At 35.1% G+C, this 17,332-nt stretch overlaps 1 protein-coding gene across 5 annotated transcripts in view; it reads left to right on the top strand.

Moving 5' to 3' along the window:
• unc5a (unc-5 netrin receptor A) overlaps positions 1–17,332 on the top strand; it is a 521,085-nt gene that overhangs the window by 247,090 nt on the left and 256,663 nt on the right. For all 5 annotated transcript variants that reach the window (XM_021481074.3, XM_021481073.3, XM_021481072.3 and 2 more), the window contains 1 exon segment: positions 8,653–8,874. In XM_021481074.3, the coding sequence (XP_021336749.1) occupies positions 8,653–8,874 (222 nt within the window).

Below are 17,332 nucleotides of genomic sequence, written 5' to 3'. Positions count from 1 at the left end.
AGGGCTTAACTTAATTATGACAACCCAATATTTTAAGAATTCCCCTGAGATGTTAACTGCTATGAATCAACACAGACAACGACGTGGCAAAAAAAGTGGTTCGCTTTATTACAATAAAGATAAAGAGCCCTATCATACACCCGGCACAGTGTGGCGCAAGACGCAGCGCAATAGTCTTTTGCTAGTTTCAGCTTGGCGCAAGAGTCACTTTGAGGCGTTGCGCTACGCTGTTTAAATAGCAAATGCATTAGCGCTCATTTGTGCGCCCATAGACGTTCTGGTCTTAAAAGGAAGGTGTTCTGAGGCGGACCGCTGGCGCGTTGCTATTTTTAGAAACTATAATAGATTTTTCATTTGACCAAAACTAACCCGGTCTAAACTCCAGCGCAGAGTTGCGCCTCGCTTGCACACTGCTTAATACACACAAGAGAGCAATAGGCAAATATCTTTACATATGAAAAAATTTAAATATTAAGGAAATATATAGGATATAATAAGAATAGATATAGAATATAAATATAAAGGATTAAAATATTACAAAACATATTATTTTCTAGCCTACATAAATATGAAAAATCACTGCTTCTATGCCTTCTTCATCTCGGGAGGCTTTTTCAGTTCATTCATAACAATTTGCTTTTGTATAATGTTATTATTATTAGCAGTATTATTTATTATATCCATATTTATATTTGTTTTATTAAAAACAAGCTTAGATTTGCCCACCTGTCAGGTTTTAGACCATATGGGGCATGGCAGGTGTATTTGGAAATAATTCAGTATTTTGACCACACTTGGTTATTATTGTTCATTTATTCGTTTGCTGGAAATTAGAACTGAATTTAGAAATAGTTTTGAAACAAATATTTGCGCTTAACAAACGCAATTAGTTATATAGGCTAATTGATGTCTGTGCGTAAAGGTTTCCCTATCCAAGAGCGAAAGTGAAAGTGATCCATTATCTCTCATTCTCACGCAGTAGATGCTCTGTTAAACTGTGAACTGTTTGCTAGTGAAATGCTCAGTTTTTCCACTTAGACTTACTTTGCGTCCTGTAAATAGCGAATGCGCTCTTGGCACGACGCAGCTGGCTCTTAAAGGGAATGGGAGATGAGACTCTGGTTTATTCTCAAAACACACCTATAACTCATTAAGAAAATAAACTCAACCCTTTAAGACCATGCGCCTTGGCGGAAAGCGCATTTACACGTTTATTAGCAAAAACACGTCCTGACACGCCCTGAAATTGTTTGTGTCCTGTGTTTTGCGCTCTGCACATGGACCGTCAAAATAGAGCCTAAAGAAATGAATATTTAAATCACCCAAAGTATATTTACAAATATGTACAATAAATGCAAAAAGTAAACAACCATACCTGATGGAGGGAAGGAGAATAAGCGGTGCCAAATCAAAGAAAATAACAAATTAAACACCCGCTAACTAATCCCTCCCCCACCTCTAAATAACTAGAAATATGTAAATAAGAAAAAAAACATCTTTAGCGTCACACGCCCCTCACTCAACTGCACTGACAGGAACAAACATACATATGGTAGCACACGCTTCTAACCTAGTGGAATAACAAAAAAATCTGCTACGTGTGTGTAAAATGTAAGTCACATGATATACTTCCCTTCACTTCCCTCTAGGTACTTTTTTAATCACAAACTTTCTTTAAAGCGAACCAGGGCACAAGATAGGCACTAAAAGTTACACAAACAAACACAGCAGCAACAAGGCAAGGCAAGGCAAGTTTATTTATATAGCACATTTCATACACAGTGGCAATTCAAAGTGCTTTACATAAACAAGAATAAAAGAAACAAGTAAAATAAAAATAAAAACAAATAATACAAATGCGTAAAAACAAAACAAAACATAAAAACAGGTAAAATGTGATATAAAAGAATGAAGAAGAAGAGAAAAACATGATAGTGCGATCTGTCGGACGCAGCACAGTGCTCATTCAGTAAAGGCACAGCTAAACAGATGTGTTTTCAGTCTTGATTTGAATGTGCCTAATGTTGGAGCACATCTGATCATTTCTGGAAGCTGATTCTAGCAGCGAGGGTCATAGTGGCTGAAGGCAGATTCACCCTGCTTTGACTGAACTCTTGGAACTTCTAGTTTATATGATCCTAAAGATCTGAGTGATCTGTTGGGTTTGTATTCAGTGAGCATATCTGTGATGTATTTAGGTCCTAGGCCATTTAGTGATTTATAGACCAGTAATAATACTTTAAAATCTATTCTGAATGTAACTGGGAGCCAGTGTAGAGACCTGAGGACAGGTGTGATGTGCTCTGATTTTCTGGTTCTGGTCAGAACTCTGGCTGCAGCGTTCTGGATGAGCTGCAACTGCCTGACTGTCTTTTTAGGAAGACCAGTGAGGAGTCCATTACAGTAATCCACCCTGCTGCTGATAAAAGCATCAACAAGTTTCTCTAAATCTTCACTAGAAACAAAGCATCTGATTCTTGCTATGTTTTTGAGATGATAGTATGCTGATTTACTGACTGCTTTGACATGACTGTTGAAACTCAGATCTGACTCCAGAGTCAAACCAAGATTCTTGACCTTATTTTTTTAGCAACATGGATCCCCCTCTCATCCATACTTCAAACACATGAGTGATATCTTTAAATGTGGGAGGGGTGGAAGGGGAGATCAGACAAAAAAAAGACTGAAAACCACTGATTATGTCTTGTGATGGGCGTCATGGTGGCACAGTGGGTAGCACAATCAGCTCACAGCAAGAAGGTCGCTGGTTTGAGTCCCGGCTGAGTTTGTTAGTGTTTCTGTATGGAGTTTGCATGTTCTTCCTTTGTTGGTGTGGGTTTCCTCCGGGTGCCCTCACAGTCCAAACCCATGCACTATATCAGGGGCGTCAAACTCAATTCCTGGAGGGCCGAAGCCCTGCACAGTTTAGTTCCAACCCTGCTCCAACACACTTACCTGTGGGTTTCAAACAAGCCTGAAGGACTCAATTAGTTTGATCAGGTGTGTTTAATTAGGGTTGGAACTAAACTGTGCAGAGCTGCGGCCCTTTTGGAACTGAGTTTGACACCTGTGAACTATATTAATCGTAGTGTGTTTGTGTGAATGCAAGAGTGTATGGGTGTTTCCCAGTACTGGGTTGCAGCTGGAAGGGCATCCATTGCGTAAAACATATGCTGGAATGGTTGGCTGTTCATTCTGCTGTGGCGACACCTAATAAATTAGAGACCAAGCCGAAGGAAATGAATGTTAACTCACAGTGCATTAACTAATGTTAACAAGCACAACTTTGGATTTTAATAATGCATTAGTAAATGTTGAACTATGATTAATAAATGCTGCGCAAGATGATTCATACTTAACGTTAGTAAATACATGAACTAATAAACCATTATTCTGCCAATATCCGGACTTGAAACAGGACAAAACCTCTACATGCATTTTTTTTGTTCGGTGTGATCTCCTTTAATGCCACATCAGCCATCAGTATGTGGACGTCAGCGCATTGATAATAAAGAGTTGAGTTAAAGCTGTGGATGCAGGGGTTTGAAGAGCTGTGGTCATTCAGCGAGAGGGATTTACGGCCTGCGGTCCATCAGCTCTGATCTTAAAAGGCTGTGATTAACAGCAGAGAGAGCAGAAATGGGCTTCAGTAGTGCTGTAGGCAAACCCCGACAAGGCCACAACACTCAGCGGCTTTTAACTCCGCCTGTTAACAAGAGGACGCTTTCTCTCTCTCTCTCTCTCAAACACACACATGCACACACAGATTTGTTTTTGTGCATTGTGAGGACATTGCATATAGCTGAAGTCTGAATTATTAGCCGTCCTGTATATTTTATCCCCAATTTCTGTTTAACTGAGAGATTTGTTCAGCACATTTCTATACATAATAGTTTTAATAACTCATTTCTAATAACTGATTTAATTCCTCTTTACCATGATGACAGCAAATAATGTTTGACTAGATATTCTTCAAGACACTAGTATTCAGCTTAAAGTGACATTTAAAGGCTTAACTTGCCTAATTACCCTAACTTTACTCTAATTAACCTTAAAGGTGCAGTAGGTGATTGTCTTCAGAAACATGTGTTGTTGTGCTGGTTGAAAGTCTCTTCACAGTCCACTAGTAATGATGACAGTAAATGATCTAAATGTGTTTATATGTATTTTTATGTTCTGGGTAAAGCATAAAACTAAAAAATGTTTATACAATTAAATAGAGTCGGACCGTCATCTCCCTTAATTCCGATAGGCAGGTCAGACTGTCTGTCAGCATATGTAGATTCCGACTTCTGCGCATGTGTTCAGGCAGATCCGCCATTAGCGCGTGCCCGTCTGCATCACAAACGCATGCGCGCGAGTCGGAGCCGGAGGCGCCGAAGGACAGCCGAGCTCAGGCCGATTACTGTAAAGCCAGGCGCGGGTATAATTTGCTCTTAAAGCGGCCGCACGGTCACGAGACGGACCGGGAGAAATCAAATGCTGCATTGAAACTTTTGAAAATCCTGAATCAGTATTGGAGTTATTTTAGCACGCTGGAGAAAGGACGACACCATGGCTGAAGTATTACTGTTAGACAGGTCATGTTCTGTTTTGAAACTCTTTTAGTCAGGCTAAGCTTATGTTAGATTATGTTCTGTTATGAATGTCTTCTATGCACAGACGTGTTGTTCAGCCACTGAATCTCCCGGTGAAAGATTGATGTGATTATTTTCAATTTCATAAGGTTCTTTGACAGCATCTGTAATGTAGATTTATATTTAGTTTAACAACAAAACACCAGTAAATAGCGCTATTCCGCCTAGCCTGCTTTATTTAGCTGAAGTTGCTTTTATATTCACATTGGGTCATTTTTGAACAATGACAGCCTTCCTCCACTGTTTACCGCTACCGTTACTCTGAATATTCGCTCTGAAATAGCATGTAAGTGTTGCAAAGTAATACATGTAATTCCTGCACGGCGCTGGCACTAACTAACTGGCGAACGACATGAACTAGTGAGTTGTCTGTCGGCTGTTGTGACGCGGTCCAGGGGGTGTGGCTTTGAATCACAGTCCCTCCCTCCCTGCCGTCCAAAGATAATATGCTAAGCGGTGAGCATTTTGGCAGATCACCTACTGCACCTTTAAGTGAAGTTTATTTATAAACAAATTTCGAGAGGATCACGTGCTTATGATTGTTCACAGCTGTTCCAACTTTAGCTAATGACTAATTATCCTATCAGACGATCCGTAACTCACTAAATAACCAGACTTTTCTCATCTCAATATCTTCTTCTCGAAGAAACCCCCTCCTACTTTCCCTCCTTTCAAATGGGTGTCACGGTGGCCGCGATTGCCGCTGTTGCCTCACAGCAAGAATGCCCCTGGTTTAATTCCTTTCCAAACCAGGCGACATTTCTGTGTGGAGTTTCGCTTGTTCTCCCCATTGTCGCGTGGGTTTTCCCCTGGTCCTCTGGTTTCCCCCCACAGTTCTAAACAAGCACCCTAAACATTTAATCCAAAATATTTTAGCCAAACTTTTAGCCAAACACCTTCTCAGCATTCATATCTGACACTTAGCTACAATAAACAAGAGGGGGAGTCATCGAGATCTACCTGAGCTCAAACTCCCCTCTCGCCTTGCAACGAGAGGGAGCCCAGGGCTCGAGGATCTTATAAGCTCAGTGCTCTCTCCCGGGACAGCACGCCAAACTAACTGTATTATCAATCATCAGCTAAGTGTGAACTCTTGAATTAGGGTAAAGTTAGAATAATTAGGCAAGTCATTGTATAACAGGGGTTTGTTCTGTAGACAGTCGAAAATTAGCATTGCTTAAGGAGGATAATGATATTGATCTTAAAATGGGTTAAAAAATTTGAAAAGAAGAAGAAAAAATATTATAGAAAATACTGGGAAAAATTCCTGAATTATTTGGGAAATAATTGGGAAAATATGTTTATACAGTTGAAACCAAAAGTTTACATACACTCTAAAAAAAGGAACATAACCATTTTTTTTTAAATGTCTGATGGTAAATCATACTAAACGTTTACTTTGGGTTGCGGCTGGAAGGGCATCCGCTGCGTAAAAACATGCTGGACAAGTTGGCGGTTCATTCCGCTGTGGCGACCTCGGAGTAATAAAGGAACTGAGCCGAAAAGAAAATAAATGATTGAATATTATGAAATAAATTAGGAAATTACCCATCACCACTTTTATTTAATATATCCACCTTCGGCCCACGGCTCATAATGATATTAGATTTTTGGCCCTTTATACGAAAAAGTTTGGGCACCCCTGATGTAGACTAACACGGGCTGGTAAATGTTTTCACATATACTGTCATTTAAATACTTCATGCATTTATTTTCTCCCAATCTGATGTTAAATTATTCAATTGACATATGAAATCTCTTTGTCTTCATGATGTGAGCTGCTTGCAATATTTACCAGTGCACCTCATTAATATTCATGAGCCACGATGACATCACAGCCCATTCAGAACTTATTCCGCGTGGCTGAACGCACACCTCTAGCAGGCCGTCATTAGCATTATTTCAGCAGCTCTGTCGTCTGTGCTTGGCAGAATATCTGTATTCTATCAAATGCGGATGCACAAGATTAGCATTGCACTCAGGTGCGTGTCAGAAGCAATCTGTCCGCTCACGGGGCTTGGAGTGTGAAATTAAATCAGATACACTCATTATCTCTGTGCACCGCTAAAAGCTTTTGGGCATCTTCTTCTTCTCCTTATGACTTTTATTGGTGGTTGGCAAACAGCTTTTGGGTACGTTACCACCACCCACTGATCTGGAGTGTGGACTAAAGATGCTGGGACACTTTAAAAAAAGTTATATTTTGCTTTGTTTAATGGCAAAAAGAAACTTATTCAAAGAATGAATGAATGAATTAATGAATGAACTAACACCTACAAGTATACTGCGGAAAAATACAAAAAATGAATGAATGAATGAATGAATGAATGAATTAATTAATTAATTAGCTAACACCTACAAGTATACTGGAGGAAAATACAAAAAAAAATGAATGAATGAATGATTGAATGAATTAATGAATGAACACCTACAAGTATACTGGGGGAATACAAAAATGAATGAATGAACTAACACCTACAAGTATAATGGGGGGAAAATACAAAAAAAAATCAATGAATAAATGAATGAACACCTACTAGTACACTGGGGGAATAAAAAATGAATGAATGAATGAATGAATGAATGAATGAATGAATGAATGAATGAATGAATGAATGAATGAATGAATGAATGAATGAATGAATGAATGAACTAACACCTACAAGTATACTGGAGGAAAAATATACAAAATGAATGAATGAATGAATGAACACCTACAAGTATATTGGGGAATACACAAATGAATGAATGAATGAATGAACTAACACCTACAAGTATAATGGGGGAAAATACAAAAAAATGAATGAATGAATGAATAAATGAATGAATGAATGAATGAATGAATGAATGAATGAATGAATGAATGAATGAATGAATGAATGAATGAATGAATGAATGAATGAGCAAACACCTAAAAATATACTTGGGAAAAGACAATGAATAAATAAATGAATGTGATGGTATATTGTTTTTGAATCTTGTTTTTGACATCTAAAAGAAAACTGGGAAAAAGTGAATGAATGAAGAAATGAACAAACGAACAAATGAATGAAGTATACTGTTTGTGAACCTTCCGACACCTACAAGAATACTGGAAAAATGAATGAAAGAATGACTTAATGAATGAATGAACAATTTTGACTGCATGCTGTTTTGAGCCTTTCAACATCTACAAGAATACTGGGAAATATAAATGAATGAATGAACAAACAAACGACTGAATGGATGATGTATACTGTTTTTGAACCTTTTAACACCTACAATAATACTGGAAAAAAGGAAAATAATGAATAAATGAATGATTGAACTGTATACTGTTTTTAAACCTTTTGATATCTACAAGAATACTGGGAAAAAGAGAATGAATGAATGAATGAATGAATGAATGAATGAATGAATGAATGAATGAATGAATGAATGAATGAATGAATGAATGAATGAACGAATGAATGAACGAATGAATGAACAAACAAACAAATGAATGAAGTATACTGTTTTTGAACCTTCTGACACCTACAAAAATCCTGGAAAAAATGAATGAATGAATGAATAAATGTGACTGTATACTGTTTTTGTGCCTTACAACATCTATAAAAATACTGGGGGAAGAATGAATGAATGAATGAATCAATAAATCGATCGATCAATCGATCGATCGATCAATGGATGGATGGAGGGATGGATGAATGAATGAACGAATGAATGAATCAATCAATCAATCAATCAATCAATCAATCAATCAATCAATGAACTAACGAATGAATGAACAAACAACCAGATGAATGAATGAATGAATGAATGAATGAATGAATGAATGAATGACATATACTGTTTCAAACCTACCCACACCTACAACAATATTGGGAAAAAAAGGCAAATAAGGATCGAATGTGACGATATACTGTTTTTGAACCTTCAAATATCTACAAGAATACTTGGAAAAGGTGAACAACGAATGAATGAATAAATGAATGAATAGACAGTTTTTGAACTATTGTCATAATTGTGTTTTCAGGTGGAGAACATGCAGCTACCGTCACGCATCCACTTCCTGTGGCCTTCTCGGACCAGCTGCCTCACTTCCTGATTGAGCCGGATGATGTTTATATAGTGAAGAATAAGCCGGTGACTCTGACCTGCCGCTCCACACCCGCCACACAGATCTACTTCAAGTGCAATGGAGAGTGGGTTCATCAGGACCAGCACCTGATCGACAGAGACGTTGATCCTGCTACAGGTACAACACACGCTACACACACCACACACTGCACACACAAACTCCTTCACTACAAACACTACACTACATTCTACCTATATATATATATATATATATATATATATATATATATATATATATATATATATATATATATATATATATATATATATATATATATATATATATATATATATATATATATATAAACTAACTATATTTAGAAATAAGTCAAATATAAAATAAATTGTTTAATTAAATAATAGTAAAATTAAAATATAATAAAATATAATATAATATATTTGAAATATAATATAAAATAAAATAAAACAAAAATATTATATAATTTAAATTAAAAAGAAACTAAACTTCAATTAAAAGTTAATACAATAAAAAATAATTATTATCAATTAATAATGAGTAATAAAAATGTTTAATTGTATAAATATAAATAAATAATATATTTTTTTATGCTTTCAGTCTAGTATATTTTAAGTGTGAAGTGCTTAAAATAAAAATGAATGAATGATTCATAGTATAGGTCACCATTATATTGTGTATGCATGTATGTATGTATGTATACACACACAATAAATATAAGGTTTTTATAAAACATAATAAAATAAATACAACAAATTATGAATTATAATAAATAAAATAATATAAAATACAAAAGAAAATTTGATTAAAAACAATAGAAATATTAAATGATTATTAATAATTAATAAAAATACAAAATAAAATAACATAAAACAAAACATAATTAAATAAAAATCAATGTATGAATCTGTCACCATGGTAAAATAAATAAATACTATTAATAATAATAAAAATAATGTCTTAAAAACATTTCACAATTTTACAATACATTAAAATTTTAAATAAAATATAATAAATACATAAATTTTTTAAATAAAATTTAATAAAAATAAATATTACTTATTTATACTATAATATTATACACTTTTAATAAATAAAATAAAATAAATAGTGTAATTAAAAACAATAGAAATATTAAAATATAATTATTAAGAAATAAGAAAATAAAAATAAATTAATAACAAAACAAAATTTAATTAAATAAGAATGAAGGAAGGAAGGAAGGAAGGAAGGAGGGAAGGAAGGAAGGAATGTTATATATTTTTAAAATCCCTTCTGCCTCCTTACTCATGCTCTTATTTTTCTAAGCAATATCAGTTACTTCATTTAAGCTGCACTTCTTTATTTATTTATTTATTTATTTATTTATTTATTTATTTATTTATTTATTTTAGTGGAAAAATGGCAAGTTTCAACTCCCATTTAAACTAATAAAACTCCATCACTGTTAACATCCTGTGTTCTAAAGGTCTGAATTTTCCAGTGAGTGAAACACACATACACTACATTAAGTGCTGCAGAACAGGCTCAGGAGATGTGTATGAAGAAAATACATGTGCATTCAAATGCAACTGAGTGCTAAATAAATAAACAGTATACAGTCTGACTAAAGACACTGAATGCTAATACTGTGTTGGCGTGTGTGCATGTGTTATAGACAGATGACAGGAGTTTATGGCTGTCTGCTTTAATACCTAGCGGCATCTCCTGGTCTTAAGAAGCTCCTCTGGAAACTGAAGCAGCGTGTCATCCGCACGTCTGCACGCACAATCAACTGTCATGCTGTGATGCCTGGGTTTTAACTTACAGATCACTTGTGAATCCTGTCACACACGTGACGTGCATCAGCTATGACTGCAAACACACACAAACAGGGGCTGAATGCAGATGAGACCATGCCCCAAACACACGAACACACAAACACACACACAACGTCAGCTCAATACTGTACATCCCATCACACTATAACATGACACTTTTTATTATCCGATGTGACTTATATATTTATTCATTCATTTATCAGAGGTCACCACAGCGGAAGGAACCCCCAACTATTCTGGCATATGTTTATTCAGCAGATATCCTTCCAGCCACACCCCAGTACTGTAGTAAATAATCTGTTGTGGGGATTTTATAGTTGCTATGAAAACACAACAACTATAGTAATTAATCTGTTGTGGTGATTCTATAGTTGCTATGGTAATGCAACAACTATAGTAAATAATCTGTTGTGGGGATTTTATAGTTGCTATGAAAACACAACAACTATAGTAATTAATCTGTTGTGGTGATTCTATAGTTGCTATGGTAATGCAACAACTATAGTAATTAATCTGTTGTGGTGATTCTATAGTTGCTATGGTAACGCAACAACTATAGTAATTAATCTGTTGTGGTGATTCTATAGTTGCTATGGTAACGCAACAACTATAGTAATTAATCTGTTGTGGTGATTCTATAGTTGCTATGGTAACGCAACAACTATAGTAATTAATCTGTTGTGGTGATTCTATAGTTGCTATGGTAACGCAACAACTATAGTAATTAATCTGTTGTGGTGATTCTATAGCTGCTATGGTAACGCAACAACTATAGTAATTAATCTGTTGTTGTGATTCTATAGTTGCTATAGTAACACAACTACTGTAGTAATGCATCTGTTGTGGTGATTCTATAGTTGCTATGGTAACGCAACAACTATAGTAATTAATCTGTTGTGGTGATTCTATAGTTGCTATAGTAACACAACTACTGTAGTAATGCATCTGTTGTGGTGATTCTATAGTCGCTATGGTAACGCAACAACTATAGTAATTAACCTGTTGTGGTGATTCTATAGTTGCTATAGTAACACAACTACTGTAGTAATGCATCTGTTGTGGTGATTCTAATGTTGCTATAGTAACAACAACCTTAGTACTTAATCTGTTGTGGTGATTTTATAGTTGCTATAGTAACACAACTACTGTAGTAATGCATCTGTTGTGGTGATTCTATAGTCGCTATGGTAACGCAACAACTATAGTAATTAACCTGTTGTGGTGATTCTATAGTTGCTATAGTAACACAACTACTGTAGTAATGCATCTGTTGTGGTGATTCTAATGTTGCTATAGTAACAACAACCTTAGTACTTAATCTGTTGTGGTGATTTTATAGTTGCTAGGTACTGCAATTACTGTAGTAATGCATCTGTTGTGATGATTCTCTAGTTGCTATGGTAACACAGCTACTATGGTAATTAATCTGTAGTGGTGATTCTAAAATTACCATGGTAACACAAATACTATAGTAATCCGCTTGTCAAGTGTAACTTCACGCAAAGCGGCTTCCGGGTCCAAGCGCTCTATTTAACTGAACGGGGAGACTCATGAAATGGTAATAATAAACGTTTACAAAGCGATTTAATGCCTTCGAAAATCATGATCGCAATATATATGTCCATGCCTAATATCGGATGGTCAGAAAGTGATTAATTTTTTATAAATTGTTAAAATTTTGGTATTTGTTATGCAGCACGCCCAGAGATTGTTGTGTACACTATGACTTTATGTAAAATTAACTTTAATGTGTGATAGGAATAAAACGTGATCATAAACGAATGATTTCTCCACTCAAATGTGTGGCGGCTTGCACCCGGAAACAGTATACATACGTCACAAACACGTCACCACTTAACAAGCCGATTCATCTGTAGTGGTGATTCTATAATTACCATGGTAACACAACTACTATAGTAATTAATCCGGCACCCCTGAACTCTGATCCGGCACCTGATTTTACCGATCCCCCTTCATTCGCCCTTCATCCGCAACACCCCTCCGCCATACAACACCTTTCCATCCTCGGGTATTATGCTGAATAAGTTATCCCTGATCTGTTCTGGGACCATCGCAATTCACAAATTAGGCACTGGGTAAAACAACATTGATAGTAATATAAATAAGTACCCAATACTGTAGTTTTCATAAATACTCTTCCTACGCTACAACACACCACAGTTTACTGTAGTAAAACTCTAGGTACACTACAGTATTTATTACATTTTAGCAGTTCACTATAGTTAATACCACAATATGCAGAAGCATTCTTTAACAAAGATTTGCAAATACTATAATATACTTGAATGTGGTTTAAAATTACTATAGTATTCATTGTAAATTATTATAGTATTTTTATTTGGGTATAATTAGATATTGCATGTAATTTGGTAGTTTAATAAAGTGTTACGAACACTTTGGAATAAGTCAACTTATCATTTGAATTAATGAGTTAACGAGTCAATGATTTATGAACCAGAATCATATTTTTCCACAATAGGCTTATGAAACGGGGCAAATGCACATCGTTTTACTTGGGTAAAGACAAAAAATATTTGTTGTTCACATATCGCTTATATTTCTGATCTTTTTCTCGTCCTGTTAAAGGTGAAGGATTTGTTGAGAGGAATTAAAACAGCGATTTATAATGGTTGCAAATGTGACCCCTATTTAGCGGCCTATTTTACATGATTTCTGAATGAAAATTTCAGCTGTGACTCATACATCGATATTACCTCTTTGTTTTCTTGGCAATTTCCCCCCAGTGTGACTCATTTTCTAGGAAAATATGGTCCTCATCAGCAAACGTGAATCAATCACCACATAAAAACTCAGCATGTCCACATAAGAGCAAGAAAACTGCAGAAATCATCCGCCTCTCTACAGCTGAAGAATAAGGAATAACACTAATGCTGAGACAGAGAGAATGTTGATTGTTGAATGTACAGTTTATTCTGATCTATTATCATTTTTATTGTTATAAATGAACCATTTGCTATGAATGATATGATATATTGAATAATAAGATATATTATTTTATTTAATTATTATATTTATATATCTTTTGAATCACAAAGACCAACACAATTCTGAATCACTGATCTGAATCAGTTTGAATCATACTCAACTGATGTTTTAATTCATACTGAAGTGAAAAGAATCAGTTTTGAGTCATACTGAACTGAAATTAGAATTTTGCTTTCACAATCCAAAATAAATAAAGTTATCCAACATGTGCGACCGATAGCTCCGCCCCTTCCTCTACGTAAGCAAACCTATGGTCGTTGAGTGTGTGAAGTGTCCGTCATTACACACTTGATTTTACAGGCTGAATGAGTGCATCATCCGGTTAATTAAAGTGCACTTATTATTTTTAGAGTTTTCAGTGTGAACACACTACTTACACTATTTATACTACAAAATGGCATAGAATAGTGCATAAGCGATTTGGTACACAGCTAATTAAATTTTTTAATCATACGGATCTGAACTGAATCAGTTTTGAATCATATTGTACTGAATTTTTTTAGTCACTAAACTGAATCACTGTTTCCCAGTTATGGGTTGCAGCTGGAAGGGCATCCGCTGTGTAAAACATGAGTAGTTGGCGGTTCATGGTGGCGACCCCTGATAAATTAAGAACTAAGCTGAAGGAAAATAAATGAATCAATAAATGACCTGAATCAGTTTTTGAATCACACTTCATTAACGTTTTGAATCATACTGAACTGAACAGAATCAGTTTTGAATCATACTGAACTGAAATTTTTCAATCTCTGAACTGGATCAGTCTTGATTTATACTGAACTGAAATTTTTAATCACTGAAGCGAATGAGTTTTGAATCATACTGAACTAAACTGATATTTTTGATTTACTGAACTGAATCAGTTTTCAATCATACTGATCTGAAAAGAATCAGTTTTGAATCATACTGAACTGAACTGAAATTTTTGTATCACTATACCAAATCAGTTTTGTATCAAACTGAACTGAAAAGAATCAGTTTTGAATCATACTGAACTGAACTGAAAATTTTGTATCACTAAACCAAATCAGTTTTGAATCATACTGAACTGAACTGAAAATTTTGTATCACTAAACCAAATCAGTTTTGATCAAATCAGTTACTGAACTAAACGTTTTAAATCATACTGAATTAAAATGAGTTTTTGGAATCACTGAAGAGAATCATTGTTGAATCATACTGAATTGAACTTTTTGAATCATACTGAATTAAAATGAGTTTTTGGAATCACTGAACTGAATCAGTTTTGAATCATACTTAACAAAAATTTTGAATCAAACTGAACTGAACTGAATCAGTTTGAATCATTCTGAACAGAATTTTCAAAATCATCCTGAACTGAACTGAATCCTTTTTAATCTAACTAGAACTACACCAGCATGCTAAATGTACTCTGCTTGAGCTGAGCTGAGCTGAACAGCCGGCTGTCTTTGAAAGCAGGAAACAAATAGCAAACTGCAGATAAATCTTTAAAACCTGAAGGTGTAAAACAAAGCATTATTGTGCACGGCTGCCTTATTGCTATCATTACCCAGCAGCAAGGGCAGCATGAAAAAAAGATGTCCATGTTCAGTAAATAGACACATTTATTAATAATAATAAACAATTCTCCTGCCAAGTACAAGTCATCAGAGCAACTGCAGAGGCTGTTTTTAGCTGCCAGGAAATGAAGCATCGTAGCACATTAAACAGGCTCAATCCACAGTCCACTATATATCTGTCTTCACACTTCTAATGATAGATTCACTCAAAACACCAAGAGACCTACTCAGAATGCATCATAAAACCACATTCACACCAGTGTCATGAAGAATCTGCCTTCCTCAATGCCTAAGCAAAACGCGTACATATAATGCATAATCTAAATATGGACAAATTTTCACAAACTCTTGTGGTTGACTATTTCTGTCTATACATCTCTTCATATAACTCATAAAATATTATCAACAACTATGATTTTAGCCATAAATACAGACATATGTGGCCTTCAGAATTTAGAAATGATGTGTATTCATTATTGAAAATAGTTTTGAATCATAATGAACTGAATCCGTTTTGAATCCTACTGAGCTGAATCAGTTTTGGCTCATGAACTTAAGTTTTTGAATCATACTGAACTGAATCAGATTTGAATCATACTTAGCTCATTTTTGTATCATACTGAAATGAACTATTGAATCCTACTTTTGAATCACTTTTGAATCCTACTGAACTGAAATGTTTAATCATACAGAACTGAATCAGTTTTGACTTATTCTGAACTAAATTATTTGAATCATACTAAACTGAATCAAATCTGAATCATACTTAAGTGATTTTTTTGTATCAAACTGAACTGAACTATTGAATCCTACTTTTGAACCGCACTTTGCTGAAATATTTGAATCATACTGAAATGAATCAGTTTAGGATCATAATTAGCTAAAATACTTGAATCTTACGGAACTGAATCAGTTTTGAATCCTATTGAACAATCATACTGAACTGAATCAGCTTTGAATCCTACTGAACTAAACTATTTGAATCATACTGAACTGAATCAGCTTTGAATCCTATACTGAACTAAACTATTTGAATCATACTGAACTGAATCAGCTTTGAATCCTATACTGAACTAAACTATTTGAATCATACTGAACTGAATCAGCTTTGAATCCTATACTGAACTAAACTATTTGAATCATACTGAACTGAATCAGGGCGACGTAGTGGCCAAGTAGGTAGTGCTGTCGCCTCAGCAAGAAGGTTGCTGGGTCGCTGGTTCGAGCCTCGGCTCAGTTGGCGTTTCTGTGTGGAGTTTCAATGTTCTCCCTGCGTTCGCGTGGGTTTCCTCCGGGTGCTCCGGTTTCCCCCACAGTCCAAAGACATGCGGTACAGGTGAATTGAGTAGGCTAAATTGTCCGTAGCCTATGAGTGTTTGTGGATGTTTCCCAGCATTGGGTTGCAGCTGGAAGGGCATCCGCTGCGTAAAAACTTGCTGGATAAGTTGGCAGTTCATTCCGCTGTGGTGACCCCGGATTAATAAAGGGACTAAACCGACAAGAAAATGAATGAATGAATTAATGAACTGAATCAGTTTTAAATACTACTGAACTAAAATATTTGAATCATACTGAACTGAATCAGTTTTGAGTCCTACGGAGCCAAAATCTTTTAATCATACTGAACAGAATAATTTTTGAATACTACTGAACAACTAAATTATTTGAATCATACTGAACTGAATCAGTTTTGAGTCCTACTGAACAAAAATATTTGAATCATGCTTAACTGAATCCGTTTTGAATCCTACTGAGCTAAAATCTTTTAATCATTCTGAACTTAATCAGTTTTGAGTCCTACTGAAATAAAATATTTGAATCATACTGAACAGAATCAGTTTTAAATCCTACTGAACAGTCATACTGAACTGAATCAGTTGTAAATCCTTCTGAACAATCATACTGAACTGAATCAGTTTTTAATCCTACTGAACAATCATACTGAACTGAATCAGTTTTTAATCCTACTGAACAATCATACTGAACTGAATCAGTTATAAATCCTTCTGAACAATTATACTGAACTGAATCATTTTTGAATCCTACTGAGCTACATTTTTTTGACTTATAATGAACGGAATCAGTTTTGAATCCTACTGAACAATCATACTGAACCGAATCAGTTGTAAATCCTTCTGAACAGTCATACTGAACTGAATCAGCTTTGAATCCTACTGAGCTGAATTATTTGAATCATACTAAACTGAATCA

The sequence above is a fragment of the Danio rerio genome, chromosome 14 (genome assembly GCF_049306965.1).
Source record: "Danio rerio strain Tuebingen ecotype United States chromosome 14, GRCz12tu, whole genome shotgun sequence".
Taxonomy (NCBI): Eukaryota; Metazoa; Chordata; class Actinopteri; order Cypriniformes; family Danionidae; genus Danio; species Danio rerio.
The sequence above is the reverse complement of the archived record's forward strand: the minus strand, read 5'-3'. Positions and strand labels throughout refer to the sequence as shown.